The sequence below is a fragment of the Simochromis diagramma genome, unplaced genomic scaffold (genome assembly GCF_900408965.1).
Source record: "Simochromis diagramma unplaced genomic scaffold, fSimDia1.1 OVJJ01000216.1, whole genome shotgun sequence".
In the NCBI taxonomy this organism is placed as follows: domain Eukaryota; kingdom Metazoa; phylum Chordata; class Actinopteri; order Cichliformes; family Cichlidae; genus Simochromis; species Simochromis diagramma.
Genome location: NW_024386883.1, coordinates 19,527,922 through 19,543,472, shown reverse-complemented (window position 1 = coordinate 19,543,472; position 15,551 = coordinate 19,527,922). Strand labels below are relative to the sequence as shown.

The following is a 15,551-nucleotide window of genomic DNA, read 5'->3' as shown; positions in this document are numbered from 1 at the left end:
TGCCCGAGTGTCGTGCTGGGACTTTAAATCGCCTTGGTTGCAGGTCTCATGCTGCCACCACCATATCTGACAGTGGGGATGGTGTGTTCAGAGTGATGTGCAGTGTTAGTTTTCTGCCACACATAGCGTTTTGCATTGTGGCCAAGTTCCATTTGGTCTCATCTGACCAGAGCAGCTTCTTCCACATGTTTGCTGTGTCCCCCACATGGCTTGTGGCAAACTGCAAACGGGACTTCTTATGGTTTTCTGTTAACAATGGCTTTCTTCTTGCCGCTCTTCCATAAAGGCCAACTTCGTGCAGTGCACGACTAATAGTTGTCCTGTGGACAGATTCCCCCACCTGAGCTGTAGATCTCTGCAGCTCGTCCAGAGTCACCATGGGCCTCTTGGCTGCATTTCTGATCAGCGCTCTGCTTGTTCGGGCCTGTGAGTTTAGGTGGACAGCCTTGTCTTGGTAGGTTTACAGTTGTGCCATACTCCTTCCATTTCTGAATGATGGCTTGAACAGTGCTCCGTGGGATGTTCAAGGCTTGGGAAATCTTTTTGTAGCCTAAGCCTGCTTTAAATTTCTCAGTAACTTCATCCCTAACCTGTCTGCTGTGTTCTTTGGACTGCGATGTCTATGGGCAACTGACTGCACTCAGACCAAAGGGGGCTGAATAATTACGCACACCCCACTTTGCAGTTATTTATTTGTAAAAAATGTTTGGAGTCATGTATGATTTTCGTTCCACTTCTCACGTGTGCACCACTTTGTGTTGGTCTTTCACCTGGAATTCCAATAAAATTGATTCATGTTTGTGGCTGTAATGTGACCAAATGTGGGAAAAGTTCAAGGGGCCGAATACTTTTACAAGCCACTGTATTTATTTTTGAAATAAATGATGGTTTAAATGAAAGATTGGGAACAGTTTCCTCTGGGTTCCTTTTCAGGTTACAGATTTATTTTCATTTTAGTTGAATGTCATCTGTCAGACACTCTGCTGATGTGCTTCAGCTCTCTTCAGAATCAGGAGTAGATGGTCGTTCGGAGCACTTTTAGTGACACGTTGGACGGATTTAACAAAGACAGCAACAAATGATCTGATGTGAAAAGCTTCAGGTGTGTGAAGAGTGAGGAGGAGGAGCAGCGAAGGCACCTGAACACCACAGAAAACACCCAAAATATCCAAAACAACTTTATTGTCCACTTTTTGTGTGTACAAAGTAATTAGTCTTTGATTCAGTCACATGAACACATCACACGCAGACAGGACAGAGTGCAGTGAAACACATGATCACATGTTTATGTTTTATCTGTCTTTGGTCTTTTGCTGTGCACTTTGGAAATTCATGTAATGAACCTTTAATAAACTAATGGAATAAAAAAGTCACATCAAAGAGTTTTTCTGTGTTCGTTCCTCTCGGCTGCTGCCTTCTGTGTAACCTCCACCATGGTTCACTGTGCAGCCGGTGATGCTGCAGTCGCTCAGGAAAAGGAGAATAAAGGTGGAGAAACTCCACAGACAGCCTCACTCTGTAGAGCCTGTTGATGAAGAAGGTTAATCGGGAGACGTTTACAGCTCACAGCTCATCGGCTGTGTCAGGAGGTGAAGCAGGAAGTCAGCCTGTTATTGATTATTGATTTATTACCTCTGATTCTCTGCTGGAGTGAAACCTCCTTCTTCAGCGGCCACAAACGAGCGACCAGGCTTTGAGCATCCTGGTAATGTTGAAAGTCAGATTTAGGTGTGACTGTCACAGCGTCACGCTCACAGAACCTGAGGTTCTTTCTCAGATCATCAGAATCAAACTTCAGCACCTGGACAAGAAAATGAACAGAGAGAAAAAGACGAGCAACAGTTTTACACAAAAAACCTACAAAATGAAACTCAAACACAACTGAAACGTTTAGTTTATTTACAGTAAACATCATTTATTCATCAAACCTCCAAACACACCAGCTCTGGCAGAAACACACAAAGACCAAAAACTCAGAAAGACAAGAATCAAAAAGCTTCCTCCAGCTTTACGATGATTAAACACAATAATGTTGCTGATGTTTCTGCAGGTGTGTGAGGAGGAGGAGCAGTGAAGGTACCTGTCCTCCCGCCACATGCAGGGCGATGGCGACGTGGTCCCAAACATAAAACTGAGGTCGCTCATTCACCTCCTCAGCATCCATCAGGTTTTCCTCATGTCTTTCAATCAGCTCATATCTGAGAGGAAGCAGCGTCTGAATCAGCTGACAGTGTTAAAGGTCACGTGGTCATTACTCCGCCCTAATCTTAGAAATATGGTGTCTAACCAGATTCTTCCTCTGGATGGCATTACCTTGGCCTGTGTGTGTGTGTGTGTGTGTGTGTGTGTCCGTGTGTGTGTCTGTGTGTGTGTGTGTCTGTGTGTGTGTGTGCGTCTGTGTGTGCGTCTGTGTGTGTGTGTGTGTGTGTGTGTGTGTGTGTGTGTGCGTCTGTGTGTGCGTCTGTGTGTGCGTCTGTGTGTGTGTGTGTGTGTGTGTGTTGTGTGTGTTGTGTGTTGGGTCTGTGTGTGCGTCTGTGTGTGTGTGTGTGTGTGTGTGTTGTGTGTGCTGTGTGTGTGTGTCTGTGCGTCTGTGTGTGCTGTGTGTTGCGTGTGTTGTGTGTCTGTTGGTGTGTGTTGTGTGTGGTCTTGTGGTGTGTGTTGTCCTGTGTGTGTTGTGTGTGTTGGTGTTGGTTCTGTGTGTGTGTTGTGTGTCCTTGTGTGTTGTGTGTGTCTGTGTGTCTGTTGTGTGTGTGTTGTTGTGTGTGCGTCTGTGTGTGGTTGTGTGTTGTGTGTGTGTGTGTGGTTGTGTGTGTCGTCTGTGTGTGCGTCTGTGTGTGTGTGTGCCTGTCTGTGTGTGTGCGTTGTGTGTGTTGTGTGTGTTGTGTTGGTTTTGGTTTTGGTTTTTTTGTGGGTTTCGTGTGGTTGTGTGGTGTGGTTCTTGTTGGCGTGTCTTGTTTTTTGGTTGTGTGTCTCTGTGTGTGTGTGTGTGTGTGTGTGTGTGTGTGTGTGTGCGTCTTTGTGGGGTCTGTGTGTGCGCCTGTGTGTGGTGTTTGTGTGGGCGTCTGTTTGTGTGTGTGCGTCTGTGTGGTTGTGTGTGCGTCTGTGTGTGTGGTGTGTGTGTGTGTGCATCTGTGTGATGTGTGTGCGTCTGTGTGTGTGTGTGTGTGTGTGTGTGTGTGTGTCTGTGTCTGTCTGTGTCTGTGTGCGTGTGTGTGTGTGTGTGTGTGTGTGTGTGTGTACAATAACAGTCTCCCCACAGAAGGTTATTTGATGTCTTTTATTTATTACTCTGGTAAAACGTACATGAAGTTCATGCTATGACTTTAGTATTAGCTTTATTAGCTTTATTGTTCGTACACACTGTGTGGTCCAAACACAAGGAACACACTCAGCAGCAGCTGGTCAGAGTGACGGCTCGCCCACAGTGGGAATTTATGTCCCACCTCCAGCATGAAGAGACAGTAATGTCTGCTGTACCAGCAGGAGAGCCTCGCTCTCATACAGCCATGAACAATGCAGTATGCAGTATTCAGTATGCAACAGGACTACATTAACACTCATTTACATCACAAGTGTATTGATTTATGCATAAATGGAAACACACAGAGAACATGACCTTTATTAGTGAACATAGTTACATTTTGCTCGTGCAGCTCCAAGATTCTCATCCAATCAACAAGCTGTTTGCATTCTGTCGTGGAATTAAAACATAACTAAAGTCTGCAAAGAGCTGTGGTCAAAGTATTTGTTACTACACACAGCAGAACAGACACACATCAAACACCACAGTTCACAGTCAACTCTGGGACGTCTCAGCTCCTGTTTTATTCTCAGCCATCTAAACATGCATAGCTGTGCAAAACCATGCAGTGAAGTTCTAACCACCTAAATCTACATGTGAGGGTTAACTAGAATTATTCCATTATAGGTCTGATGTGGCCATATACTGCTGTGTATTTCTAATAGTGGGATATATTTCTGTTCTAGTCCACTGAGTTAATTTTGAGTATAGTGCTGAGTCGTCTGCATACCAACTCATATGTACCAACTCTGAGGTGGAAATACGTAGATTATGAACCTTCATTCTTCACCTTTACTGTGTGGCACATGCATGTTTCAGTGCTACAACTGCAGCTGCCAGTCCTGCTCCCAGTGCTGCTCCCACTGGGCCTAAGATGATTCCAACGGTCACCCCTATCAAACAAGCCCTGTTGAACTCGTTTTCTCTTTCTGCCCGTCTTCTGGCTTCTTCTTTTGACATCTCTGGATTTTCTTCCAGGAGTCGATCCATTTCTGATTTTATTGCTTTCTCAGCTTCTTCAAACATGTCTTTGGTGTAGCAGCTTCCTCCGTTTCTCTGGACCATTGTGTTGATCTTCTTCAGCAGCTCCTGGACCTGAGAGGAATCCTTTTGTCTGTTGTTAAAAACATGATATCCTCCCTCACACTGACTGATGAAGTCACTGAGTTCTTTATTTCCATCAATTAAATCTTCTACACTGACTTCATCTGCTTCCAGATCGTCTCCGTGGGTGAACAAGGCCATAGTGTAGCGTGCTGCTTCATCTCCGAATATCTTCTGAATGACTTTCACTGTTTCTTGTTCTTCTTTGGTGAATCTGTTTGGTTGGATCACAACCAGGAACACGTGAGGACCAGGAGCAGCAAAGGAGATGCACTTACTGATCTCTTTCACCACCTGCTCTTGAGATAGTTTGGTATCAAACAGACCTGGAGTATCAACTACAGCCAGTGCTTGACCCCCAAACTCTGATGTTTCCTTCTGACACTCTGCTGTTACTGAAGATGAAGCCGAAGTGGATTTAAAAACTCTTCTTTCTATGATGATGTTTCCTGCTGCACTCTTCCCAGCTCCAGTTTTCCCAACCATCACGATCCTGAGACGTTCGTCTGCTGCATCTGCTGAAGAAGATCAACATGTCATCGATGAGGTTTTCCAAAGAGAAGCATTCCACATCCACTTTATTAGTAATCACACCTCTGAGTGGCATTAATCATCAGCATGAAATGATATCACTGCTACACAGATGACGCAGCAGTTTTATAAGCCCAGCCGTTTCATGTCTCCTTCTACTCCTTTCACTGATATCAGGACTTTCCTGCATGAGTCAGTAGCTGATAACACGCAGACAGAACACTTTCTGTTCAGCAGTGAGCTCAGCCTCAGGGAGGGGCCGCCCTCTGAGGGGAGGGACACAAAGACGTATGTTTATGCGCCTCTCTGCATTTAATCATTTCTTATTATTGATCTCTGGCTCTCTTCTACAGCGTTCCTCCACTCAACTCCAACCGCTCACGGCACGTGGCCGCCCCTCCCTGAGGCTGGTTCTGATGGAGGTTTAAGGACGACAGATTTTGTCAGCATCAAACTGCTGCAGCCTTCTGAGATGCAGCCAAGACAGTTTTTTATTTTTTCTCTGGTCCGACCAACGAGTGCTGAGTAAAGCAGGTTTTTACATATACAGGTCCTCTGACACATTACAACACTGCACGTAACACACACCCTCACACAGCAACAAATAAATTGACTTTAATGTTCAGGTCGTCTGTTTTTGTGAGATCTACTCGGGTTTCTTTCTGGTTGTAATGGTGGAGCAGCTTCAGCCTGAATTAAAACTCCCTGAAATTTTCACCAATACATGAAAGAGTTTCCTTTTTAACGCTGTCTAAATACAGTTAATTTGGTTGTTACCTGTTGGATTTTATGCTTTGTTGTCACAAAAGCTTTTCAGTGTTGAATTCACTTGCATTTGTTTAAAATGTGTTACAGCACATTTGGCTGTAACAGGAAAGTGAAACAACTACAGAACAGAATGAGAGAGAGCAGTTTTAGCACCACACACACACATTCACACATTCACAAAGAGAAATCAGCTGCCTGAAAACAATGAATTCATCAATGTAATGAATACAAAACCTCATATTCTCCTTATAAAACCTTTATATGAACCTGAGATTTCTTATACAACAATAAAAGTTATGAATTACTCACAGGGTGGAGCAGGATTGCTGTCCATGTTCGCCTTTTACTTTGTCTCTGCTGATGTTCTGCTGCAGACCGCTTTCCTCTCAGCTGCGTGACTTCCTTCAGCCGCCTCGTTGGCAGTGCTCTGTGTTTCTGCAGCAAAGCTCTGTCACAGTTTTAAAAGCTTCCCTCACGTCACATCAAATATCAGGTCATCTGATACTGATCGTTTGCCTGGTCTTAAAAGCACATTCAAGCAGACGTAGGAGCCTGTGAGATGAACGAAATCTGCACTCAGCAATATTAAACCTGTGCGGTCAGGAAACACTTACCTAACAGATCATCATGATCCTGGACAGATCGGGAGTTTTGCACTTTCAGTTTCTGTTCCTTAATGTTTCTGTTTCAGTCTTATGTTACTGTCGTTTTTTTGCAGTTTTGTGCCTTTTTAGAAGTATTTTGTGTTGGTTTCCTCATATTTACATTCAGTTATTTTGGTTGTAGTTCAGTAGTAGCTTGGCTCCTTAGCTCCAGTGAAAAAGACGACCTGAAGGAGGAACGTTTTTTGTTTTATACAGTGGCTTGCTAAAGTATTTGGCCCCCTTGAACTTTTCCACATTTGGTCACATTACAGCCACAAACATGAATCAATTTTACTGGAATTCCAGGTGAAAGACCAACACAAAGTGGTGCACACGTGAGAAGTGGAACCAAAATCATACATGATTCCAACATTTTTTAGAAATAAATAACTGCAAAGTGGGGTGTGGTAATTATTCAGCCCCCTGAGTCGATACTTTGTAGAACCAGCTTTTGCTGCAGTTCCAGCTGCCAGTCTTTTAGGGTCTGTCTCTACCAGCTTTGCACATCTACAGACTGAAATCTTTGCCCATTCTTCTTTGCAAACAGCTCCAGCTCAGTCAGATTAGCGTTGGTGAACAGCAGTTTTCAGATCTTGCCACAGATTCTTGATTGGATTCAGATCTGGACTTTGACTGGGCCGTTCTAACACATGGATATGTTTTGTTTTAAACCATCCCATTGTTGCCCTGGCTTTATGTTTAGGGTCGTTGTCCTGCTGGAAGGTGAAGCTCCGCCCCAGTCTCAAGTCTTCTGCAGACTCCAAGAGGTTTTCTTCCAAGACTGCCCTGTATTTGGCTCCATCCATCTTCCCATCAACTCTGACCAGCTTCCCTGTCCCTGCTGAAGAGAAGCACCCCCAGAGCATGATGCTGCCACCACCATATCTGACAGTGGGGATGGTGTGTTCAGAGTCATGTGCAGTGTTAGTTTTCACACATAGCGTTTTGCATTTTGGTCTCATCTGACCAGAGCAGCTTCCACAGGTTTGCTGTGTCCCCCACATGGCTTGTGGCAAACTGCAAACGGGACTTCTGATTGTTTTCTGTTAACAATGGCTTTCTTCTTGCCACTCTTCCATGAAGGCCAACTTCGTGCAGTGCACGACTAATAGTTGTCCTGTGGACAGATTCCCCCACCTGAGCTGTAGATCTCTGCAGCTCGTCCAGAGTCACCATGGGCCTCTTGGCTGCATTTCTGATCAGCGCTCTGCTTGTTGGGCCTGTGAGTTTAGGTGGACGGCCTTGTCTTGGTAGGTTTACAGTTGTGCCATACTCCTTCCATTTCTGAATGATGGCTTGAACAGTGCTCCGTGGGATGTTCAAGGCTTGGGAAATCTTTTTGTAGCCTAAGCCTGCTTTAAATTTCTCAGTAACTTCATCCCTGACCTGTCTGCTGTGTTCTTTGGACTGCGATGTCTATGGGCAACTGACTGCACTCAGACCAAAGGGGGCTGAATAATTACGCACACCCCACTTTGCAGTTATTTATTTGTAAAAAATGTTTGGAGTCATGTCTGATTTTCGTTCCACTTCTCACGTGTGCACCACTTTGTGTTGGTCTTTCACGTGGAATTCCAATAAAATTGATTCATGTTTGTGGCTGTAATGTGACCAAATGTGGGAAAGTTCAAGGGGGCCGAATACTTTTACAAGCCACTGTATTTATTTTTGAAATAAATGATGGTTTAAATGAAAGATTGGGAACAGTTTCCTCTGGGTTCCTTTTCAGGTTACAGATTTATTTTCATTTTAGTTGAATGTCATCTGTCAGACACTCTGCTGATGTGCTTCACCTCTCTTCAGAATCAGGAGTAGATGGTCGTTCGGAGCACTTTTAGTGACACGTTGGACTGATTTAACAAAGACAGCAACAAATGATCTGATGTGAAAAGCTTCAGGTGTGTGAAGAGTGAGGAGGAGGAGCAGCGAAGGCACCTGAACACCACAGAAAACACCCAAAATATTCAAAACAACTTTATTGTCCACTTTTTGTGTGTACAAAGTAATTAGTCTTTGATTCAGTCACATGAACACATCACACGCAGACAGGACAGAGTGCAGTGAAACACATGATCACATGTTTATGTTTTATCTGTCTTTGGTCTTTTGCTGTGCACTTTGGAAATTCATGTAATGAACCTTTAATAAACTAATGGAATAAAAAAGTCACATCAAAGAGTTTTTCTGTGTTCGTTCCTCTCGGCTGCTGCCTTCTGTGTAACCTCCACCATGGTTCACTGTGCAGCCGGTGATGCTGCAGTCGCTCAGGAAAAGGAGAATAAAGGTGGAGAAACTCCACAGACAGCCTCACTCTGTAGAGCCTGTTGATGAAGAAGGTTAATCGGGAGACGTTTACAGCTCACAGCTCATCGGCTGTGTCAGGAGGTGAAGCAGGAAGTCAGCCTGTTATTGATTATTGATTTATTACCTCTGATTCTCTGCTGGAGTGAAACCTCCTTCTTCAGCGGCCACAAACGAGTGACGAGGCTTTGAGCATCCTTGTAATGTTGAAAGTCAGATTCAGGTGTGACTGTCACAGCGTCACGCTCACAGAACCTGAGGTTCTTTCTCAGATCATCAGAATCAAACTTCAGCACCTGGACAAGAAAATGAACAGAGAGAAAAAGACGAGCAACAGTTTTACACAAAAAACCTACAAAATGAAACTCAAACACAACTGAAACGTTTAGTTTATTTACAGTAAACATCATTTATTCATCAAACCTCCAAACACACCAGCTCTGGCAGAAACACACAAAGACCAAAAACTCAGAAAGACAAGAATCAAAAAGCTTCCTCCAGCTTTACGATGATTAAACACAATAATGTTGCTGATGTTTCTGCAGGTGTGTGAGGAGGAGGAGCAGTGAAGGTACCTGTCCTCCCGCCACATGCAGGGCGATGGCGACGTGGTCCCAAACATAAAACTGAGGATCCTGAATCAACCCCCAAGCTTCCATCAGGTTTGTGTCACGTCTTTGTAAAAGCACATATCTGAGAGGAAGCAGCGTCTGAATCAGCTGACAGTGTTAAAGGATCAGGAACATCCACCAAATGTTGTCTGAGTGTGTGTGTGTGTGTGTGTGTGTGTGTGTGTGTGTGTGTGTGTGTGTGTGTGTGTGTGTGTGTGTGTGTGTGTGTGTGTGTGTGTGTGACATCTGTTTCTTACTTGTGTGTCTCACACATGGCCTCGGGCCTCCAGGTGAAGCGTCCGTCCCTGTAAGCACAGACGGTGTTTGGAGCATTGGACAGGATGGGATACTCAGAGAAGAGCTCGTCATTGGCTGAGCTGTGGACCAGCACAGCATACATCACTTCCTGTCTGTACAGGGAAGTCCTGAGAACACGCATGACGGGCGGGCAGCCGGAGCAATACTGGAAAAAAAAACATGTTTTGATGACAGACTCACACCAACTACACCGGGCTTCATCAGTGAGCCGGGACGTTGTACAGACGTCTCAGTCAAACACATAATACACAAAATGTTCCACTGAGGTGAAGCTGACCAGCTGAAACAGAAAATCAGTGATTACATGAAGGAGTCAGGGAGCTTTTTCAGTCTGAGGGGCTACACTGACAAAATCAAGTTTAAAAATCTTCATTGAGCTAATTAATGTTAATTTACAGTGAAGGAGTCCGTACCTGCTCGCTGTAGGCCTCCAGCACCTCCTGCACCGTGAAGGTGAAGCGGTACGATCCATACCTGGACTTCTCACTGAAGGCTGGAGACGAGGCAAAGTCCACCAGGAAGCCCTGCTTCCGCCGGACCTGCTCCTCGGTCCAGTTTGGGAAGGCCTCCTCCAGGAGCCTCCTCTCAGCTGATTGGATCTCCTCTGGTGCCACAGCCAGACTCCACCACACCAGGGACAGTCTGTCTGGATCCTCTGAGCCGCTCTTTGGATCCTTGAAGCCTCCGTCATTCTTGATCTCTTCTAATCTGTATGTGTCGTGCTTCAGCCGAGACACGTGAAACTCAAGTGAAACCTCTCCAGGTCCGGGGTACGGAGGGATGTCATCTTTGTAGAGGTACTTCTTGTACAAATGAGTATCTTGAGCTTCCTGTTTCAAATCATTCAGCTTTAAATGCCTCGCTTTATAATGTTTTTGTTCTTTGATGTTTCCTTGTCTCTGCATGATCCGATTTGGATGATGTCGATCAAACAGACAGTCCAGACCGTCAGTGTCACTCTGCTGATGTGGAGAGCAGCTCTGACAGCTCGGTATATGTCAGGCAGTGTCATCGGCTGGTTATCTGGAAATACAAGTTCATCTTTGAACACACACACAATAACACACTGTTGTTGTAATCAGCATGATCAGCACTGGGTGTGAGTCACGGGAGAAGATTTCCTAAAGCACCCAGGGGTGATTACTAATTATAGGAACTCACATACAGGAGCCTGAAAGCTTTGTCGCAGCTGGATCCAGGAGGCAGACGCGCTTTCTAAGTTTGATGATTAGGCTGAAAATTTCCTCTCTGATGAAGCTGGAAACACAGACAGTATGATAAGAAATGAAGTGTGATGTGTGTGTGTGTGTGTGTGTGTGTGTGTGTGTGTGTGTGTGTGTGTGTGTGTGTGTGTGTGTGTGTGTGTGTGTGTGTGTGCTTTCACCACCCTCTGTAGTGATTTGCGGCTGCTGGCAGAGCAGCTTCTGTATCAAACTGTAACGCAGCTCGTCAGCAAGCTCTCGATCGCACACCTGTAGAAATTTGAGGTGATGTTGGCGTTCATGACAAACTTCTTCAGCTTCCTCAGGAAGTAGAGTCGCTGATGAGCTTTCATGATTGCAGTGTCCGTGTGGAGGGTCCAGGAGAAGTCCTCGGTGACATTTACTCCAAGGAATTTGAAGTTGCTGACCCTTTGGACCTTGACACCGTTGGTGTGGATGGGCTGGTGTTCCCCGACTGGTCGTTTCCAGTAGTCCACTATCATTTCCTTTGTTTTGCTGACATTGAGAGACAGGTTATTATCCAGACACCACTTGTACAGCGCCATCACGTCCACTACAGGCCGTCTCTTCGTTGTCTGTGATGAGGCCTATGATGGTTTTGTCATCCACAAACTTGATGATGGTGTTGCACTTATGTTTAGCAACACAGTCGTGTGTGAGCAGGGAACACAGGAGGGGGCTAAGCACACGACCCTGTGTTTAAAATAAGTGTTGAGGAGGTGTGCTTACCAACTCTCACCACCCACAGTTCAAGAATCCATCTGCAGAGAGACGTTTCCAGCCCGAGGTCGACGAGCTTCGAGGCAACTTTTGGGTTGACCTTTTGGAAAGACCATCTCACATCTTCTATTTCGAGTATTAAGGTTACAGCCTCACTGCCTGCCTGAGGGAAAAGGACTTGCTTTATGTTTTCTGCATCAAAACGAGCGCAGAAGTTGTTGAGCTCATCTGCAAGAGACACAGTGGACTGAACGCTGCATGCTTGTTTCCAGTATAGCCTATAACAGAGTCTATGAATTTACTGATGTTGCGATCAGCAGCATTCTCAAATATCTGCCAGTCAGCTGTCTCAAAGCAGGCCTGTAAGACCCCCTCAGCCTCGCTGTCCCATCTGTAAATGACCCTGGAAACTGTTTTGTCCTGTTTAAGCCTTTGTCTGTATGCAGGCAGCAGCAGTATGGGACAATGCTGCCTTGCCAAAGCTGGACGGGGGAGGGGTTTGTAGCAGTGATCCAGTGTTTGATCACTGCTGTAGGGACGTTTCTTCATGTTGCCTCTGTTAAAGTCTCCCAACACAATAAAGGCAGCTTCAGGATTTTTGTAATCAAGTCCTCTGATGACGTCATACAGGTCGTCCATAGCCATAGCTTTATCACCACGTGGGGGGATGTAAACAGCTGAAGGAGAGTTTAACTGAAGGTCAGCAGCTGGAGGGTCTGAGTGCAGTGCGTTTTTAAGATACACACATGCATAGCCCACAAAGACTTAACCATGAAGCACACACCTCCTCCCCTTTTCTTGCCTGAGGTCTTCGTTCTGTCCCCCGGTACAGTCGGGGACGCTGGGCTGCAGCCATGTCTCTGTGCCTGATGTCCTGTTTAACACGCAGCTCGTCCAGTTTGTTGTCCAGAGACTGAACGTTTGCGAGCAGGACGCAGAGGTGACTTCAGTACCACGATGTCGAAACTGCTGTAAAGTCCGCACTGGCTGATGAACGTACCGAATACGTGGTTGCGCCGTACGCACAGAAAGAGGAAGTAGCGAAAAGTAAATAATAAAGTTTTGCTGAGATGATTCAGAGCTCTGCTCACTCAAGTCCAAACATGTATTTTATTACAAGTCCATCCCAACAGGCCTTTCACTACATGTTTAATTACACATCAGAAAGTCATTGTTACAAACGCGCTGTTACATTATTACCAGTTAACCGTGTGAACCTGAGGCCACACACCAACGATCCCCATCCCCACGATATAAACAAGGCTTTCCTTTAGTATTATCAGTGTTAGCTTACCCGCGCTCTGCTCCTTTCACGCAGTAAAACCAAAAGTACTGTCCGCGTCTGCTCTCCTCAACATCTGTGAGCAGCTTGACCTTTTTACTCCCTCCGCCTCCTCCAAACGGAAATCAGCTGTGTGTCCTCTTTCCGTCCGCAGATCGTCCTGCACATAACCGACGAGACTTTCTAACGACACACAGATACCTGTGGTCAGTAGCGGTTTTTGATACGGGCGACACGGGCGGTTGCCCGGGGCGGCATCACGGGTATCGGCACAAAACAAATGCTTGTACTCATGCTGCCCCGACATCAGCCAGCGCATATTGGGAATGGCAATTGCTGGGAGTAAGGGCGCCCTCCGCACAACACAAACAAAAAACAAAGAAAGAAACAAAAAAAGCAACATTTTACAACTTCAACCTAAAGCGCTCTCCATCTATGCAAGATAGCATGGGTGCTGTGTAGGAGTAAAGTCAGTTTCAGTCCACTTCTGTCAGGCCACAGGGTCTTCTGAACTCTTGACCTCGCTCATGAATCCACTTATTTGAGACCCATTTGCTTCCTACTAGGACAGGACAGGCTGCATGTCTGGTCCTATAGTCCGGGGGCGGGGCGGCGGGGATTCTCCGGTGGCTGGAGCAGCGTCTAATAACCAACCCGCAAAATAAAACAAAATAAAAACAAACCAACAAACACGAAAACACCAGACATCCTGATACAGACTCATAATTTGCACCGATGTTTTTTCGAAATTCTATACACGAAAAGTGAGCGCGAGAGCCCTCGGTGCGCGTGCTCGCTGCCGAAGTCAAAGTAAACTTTATTGTCATCTCCGGTACAGACAGCCCAGCATATAGAGACGAGACGACGAGGCTCCAGTTACAGCAGTGCAAGGAAACAAACAATAAATATAAGAAGAGTAAGAAAATAAATATACACTTTAGGACTCGGGGTAAAGGATCAATAACGAGTTAAAATTTACAGTTTGATGATTTAAAGTCTCACACACAACCCGTCGAAAGGGGAGGAAGACCTGCTGCTTCCAAATAGAGCACATTTCATTTATAATGATGTAAATCCAAGACAATTATGGATTCATGATCTGAATCCTGGGTTGTGAGAAATCCCAGAAATAAACCTTAGACAAAGTGAATCTGTGAACTAAGGTGTAGGTGTGTTAGATCATGTTGTGGTGATCCTCGGGTTGAGATGGGTGTTCATACTGGAGTGCAAAATTAAAACCAAGATGGACAAGAAAAGTTCAAAGCCGTCAGGTGCTCAGTTTAGAAAAAAGAGAAAAGAAGAGGAGGAGAAACGAGCAAAAGATGCAGGTAAGCAGATGTGTGATTGGATAATGGCAGCTCATCCTGAACCAATCAGAATCAGAACACTTTATTAATCCCTAAATTATGTGGATTACAGTTGCTCCAAGAAGAAATGGTAAAAATAGCAACAGTAACAGACTAAACTCCAAACAACACATTATGTTACAGATTTTAATATTAATTAGTCCTTGTTAGTTGTTGATTTGTCCTGTTCTCATTGTATGATGAATTATGATGGCTGTTTGGTAGCCGTTTGCATACAATGCATACTCTCTCTCTCTTCATATGTGTGTGTGTACAACAGCTTTATGTTAATGTACAATCCTTAATATGTTTTGTCTGTGTGTGTGTGTGCGGGGGGGGGGGGGGGGGCAGAGGGAGTGTTCGCCCAGGGCGCCAAACAGGCTAGGAACGCCACTGCCTGTGGTAAAAAAAAATACTCCAGTAAAAGTTAAAGTAATGAAGCAACAATTTTTACTCAAGTAAAAGTGAAAACGTACAGAAATGTAAGTAAGAAAGTAAAAAAAAGTTGAAGGGCGATTCTACCCAGCGGCGGCCTGTTTGGTGCCCTGGGCGAACACTTTTCTGTGATTTCACACGTTTGTTGAGCTGATAGAAACGTTTCTCCCTTCATGCTTCTTCTGCAGCCCCGCTCGAAGCTGACACCACAGACAGACACCGGCGCTGCTCCCAGTGCCAATAAACGGCGTCGTTGTACCTAAAGATAAAGAACACATAAAAGTCTGTTTGATTCCAGTTTCTCGTGATGTGAATGTCGTTTGTGTCTCAAGATGATTTTATATCATTCATGAGGGATACATCTGAGATATGGTTCACATATTATAGGCCAACAAGTTACTTGTAGCAGCTTACATAACAGAAATCACGTTTTGGCCAAACCCCACTTTAACATAGAAATGATACTGCTGAGCCTAAAGAGACGAGTTTTGATAATGTAAGGAGTAGAAAGTAAAAAGTAGTCCAAAAAATAAATACTTAAGTACAGATACCTGAAAATTCTACTTAAGTACAGTAATAAAGTATTTGTACTTCATTACTTCCCACCTCTGCAGATCCCTACATGGCTCTTTGATACACACAACACAACATCTGAGCACAGAGGACGTCCTCATTCTTCTTCTCTCGTGTTAACGAGGCAGTGACAAGAAGAACCAAACAGGGCCAGAGTCTCCTGGAGTTCGTTTATCTCTCATCGTGCTGCTTTGGAGGCTGGTGGATGTTTGCATTGGTCTCTTGGGTGGAGCATCATTCGACCACCCTGTCACCATCTCAAGGTTGCTATTTGTTAAACACTCTCCCACCAGCTGCATTTCTTGACAGTTTCTCGAGCTCGCCTCACCTGCAGCTGCAGATCCCCTGATGAGAGTTTTTCAGGCTCTTTTTCTACTTTTCTTTGTTCTTCTCA

At 45.1% G+C, this 15,551-nt stretch overlaps 2 protein-coding genes across 5 annotated transcripts in view; both read right to left on the bottom strand.

Annotated features, from left to right (window-relative positions):
* The window catches only part of LOC120734104 (complement C1q tumor necrosis factor-related protein 3-like), a 33,999-nt gene extending 25,420 nt beyond the window's left edge, over positions 1–8,579 (bottom strand). The window contains exons 1-4 of the mRNA XM_040032676.1: positions 8,571–8,579; positions 6,344–6,360; positions 4,589–4,593; positions 354–361 (exon numbers count right to left, since the gene is read on the bottom strand). Coding sequence (XP_039888610.1) covers positions 354–361; positions 4,589–4,593; positions 6,344–6,360; positions 8,571–8,579 — 39 coding nt within the window. The remainder of the gene's footprint in view (positions 1–353; positions 362–4,588; positions 4,594–6,343; positions 6,361–8,570) is intronic.
* On the bottom strand, positions 8,310–13,577 carry LOC120734039. 4 transcript variants are annotated; one of them, XM_040032607.1, is made up of 7 exons: positions 11,051–13,577; positions 10,740–10,835; positions 9,992–10,601; positions 9,518–9,723; positions 9,225–9,342; positions 8,777–8,945; positions 8,310–8,669 (listed from the first exon to the last, which is right to left on the bottom strand). In XM_040032607.1, exons 3-7 carry the CDS (start codon positions 10,481–10,483, stop codon positions 8,656–8,658), a joined length of 999 nt encoding a protein of 332 aa, XP_039888541.1. In that variant the 5' UTR covers positions 10,484–10,601; positions 10,740–10,835; positions 11,051–13,577; the 3' UTR covers positions 8,310–8,655. The 4 variants fall into 4 exon arrangements, with proteins under 4 accessions (XP_039888541.1, XP_039888542.1, XP_039888539.1 ...); XM_040032608.1 differs by having other exon boundaries at positions 10,744–10,835; XM_040032605.1 differs by having other exon boundaries at positions 12,816–13,577.
* Positions 13,578–15,551: the final 1,974 nt, after the last annotated feature.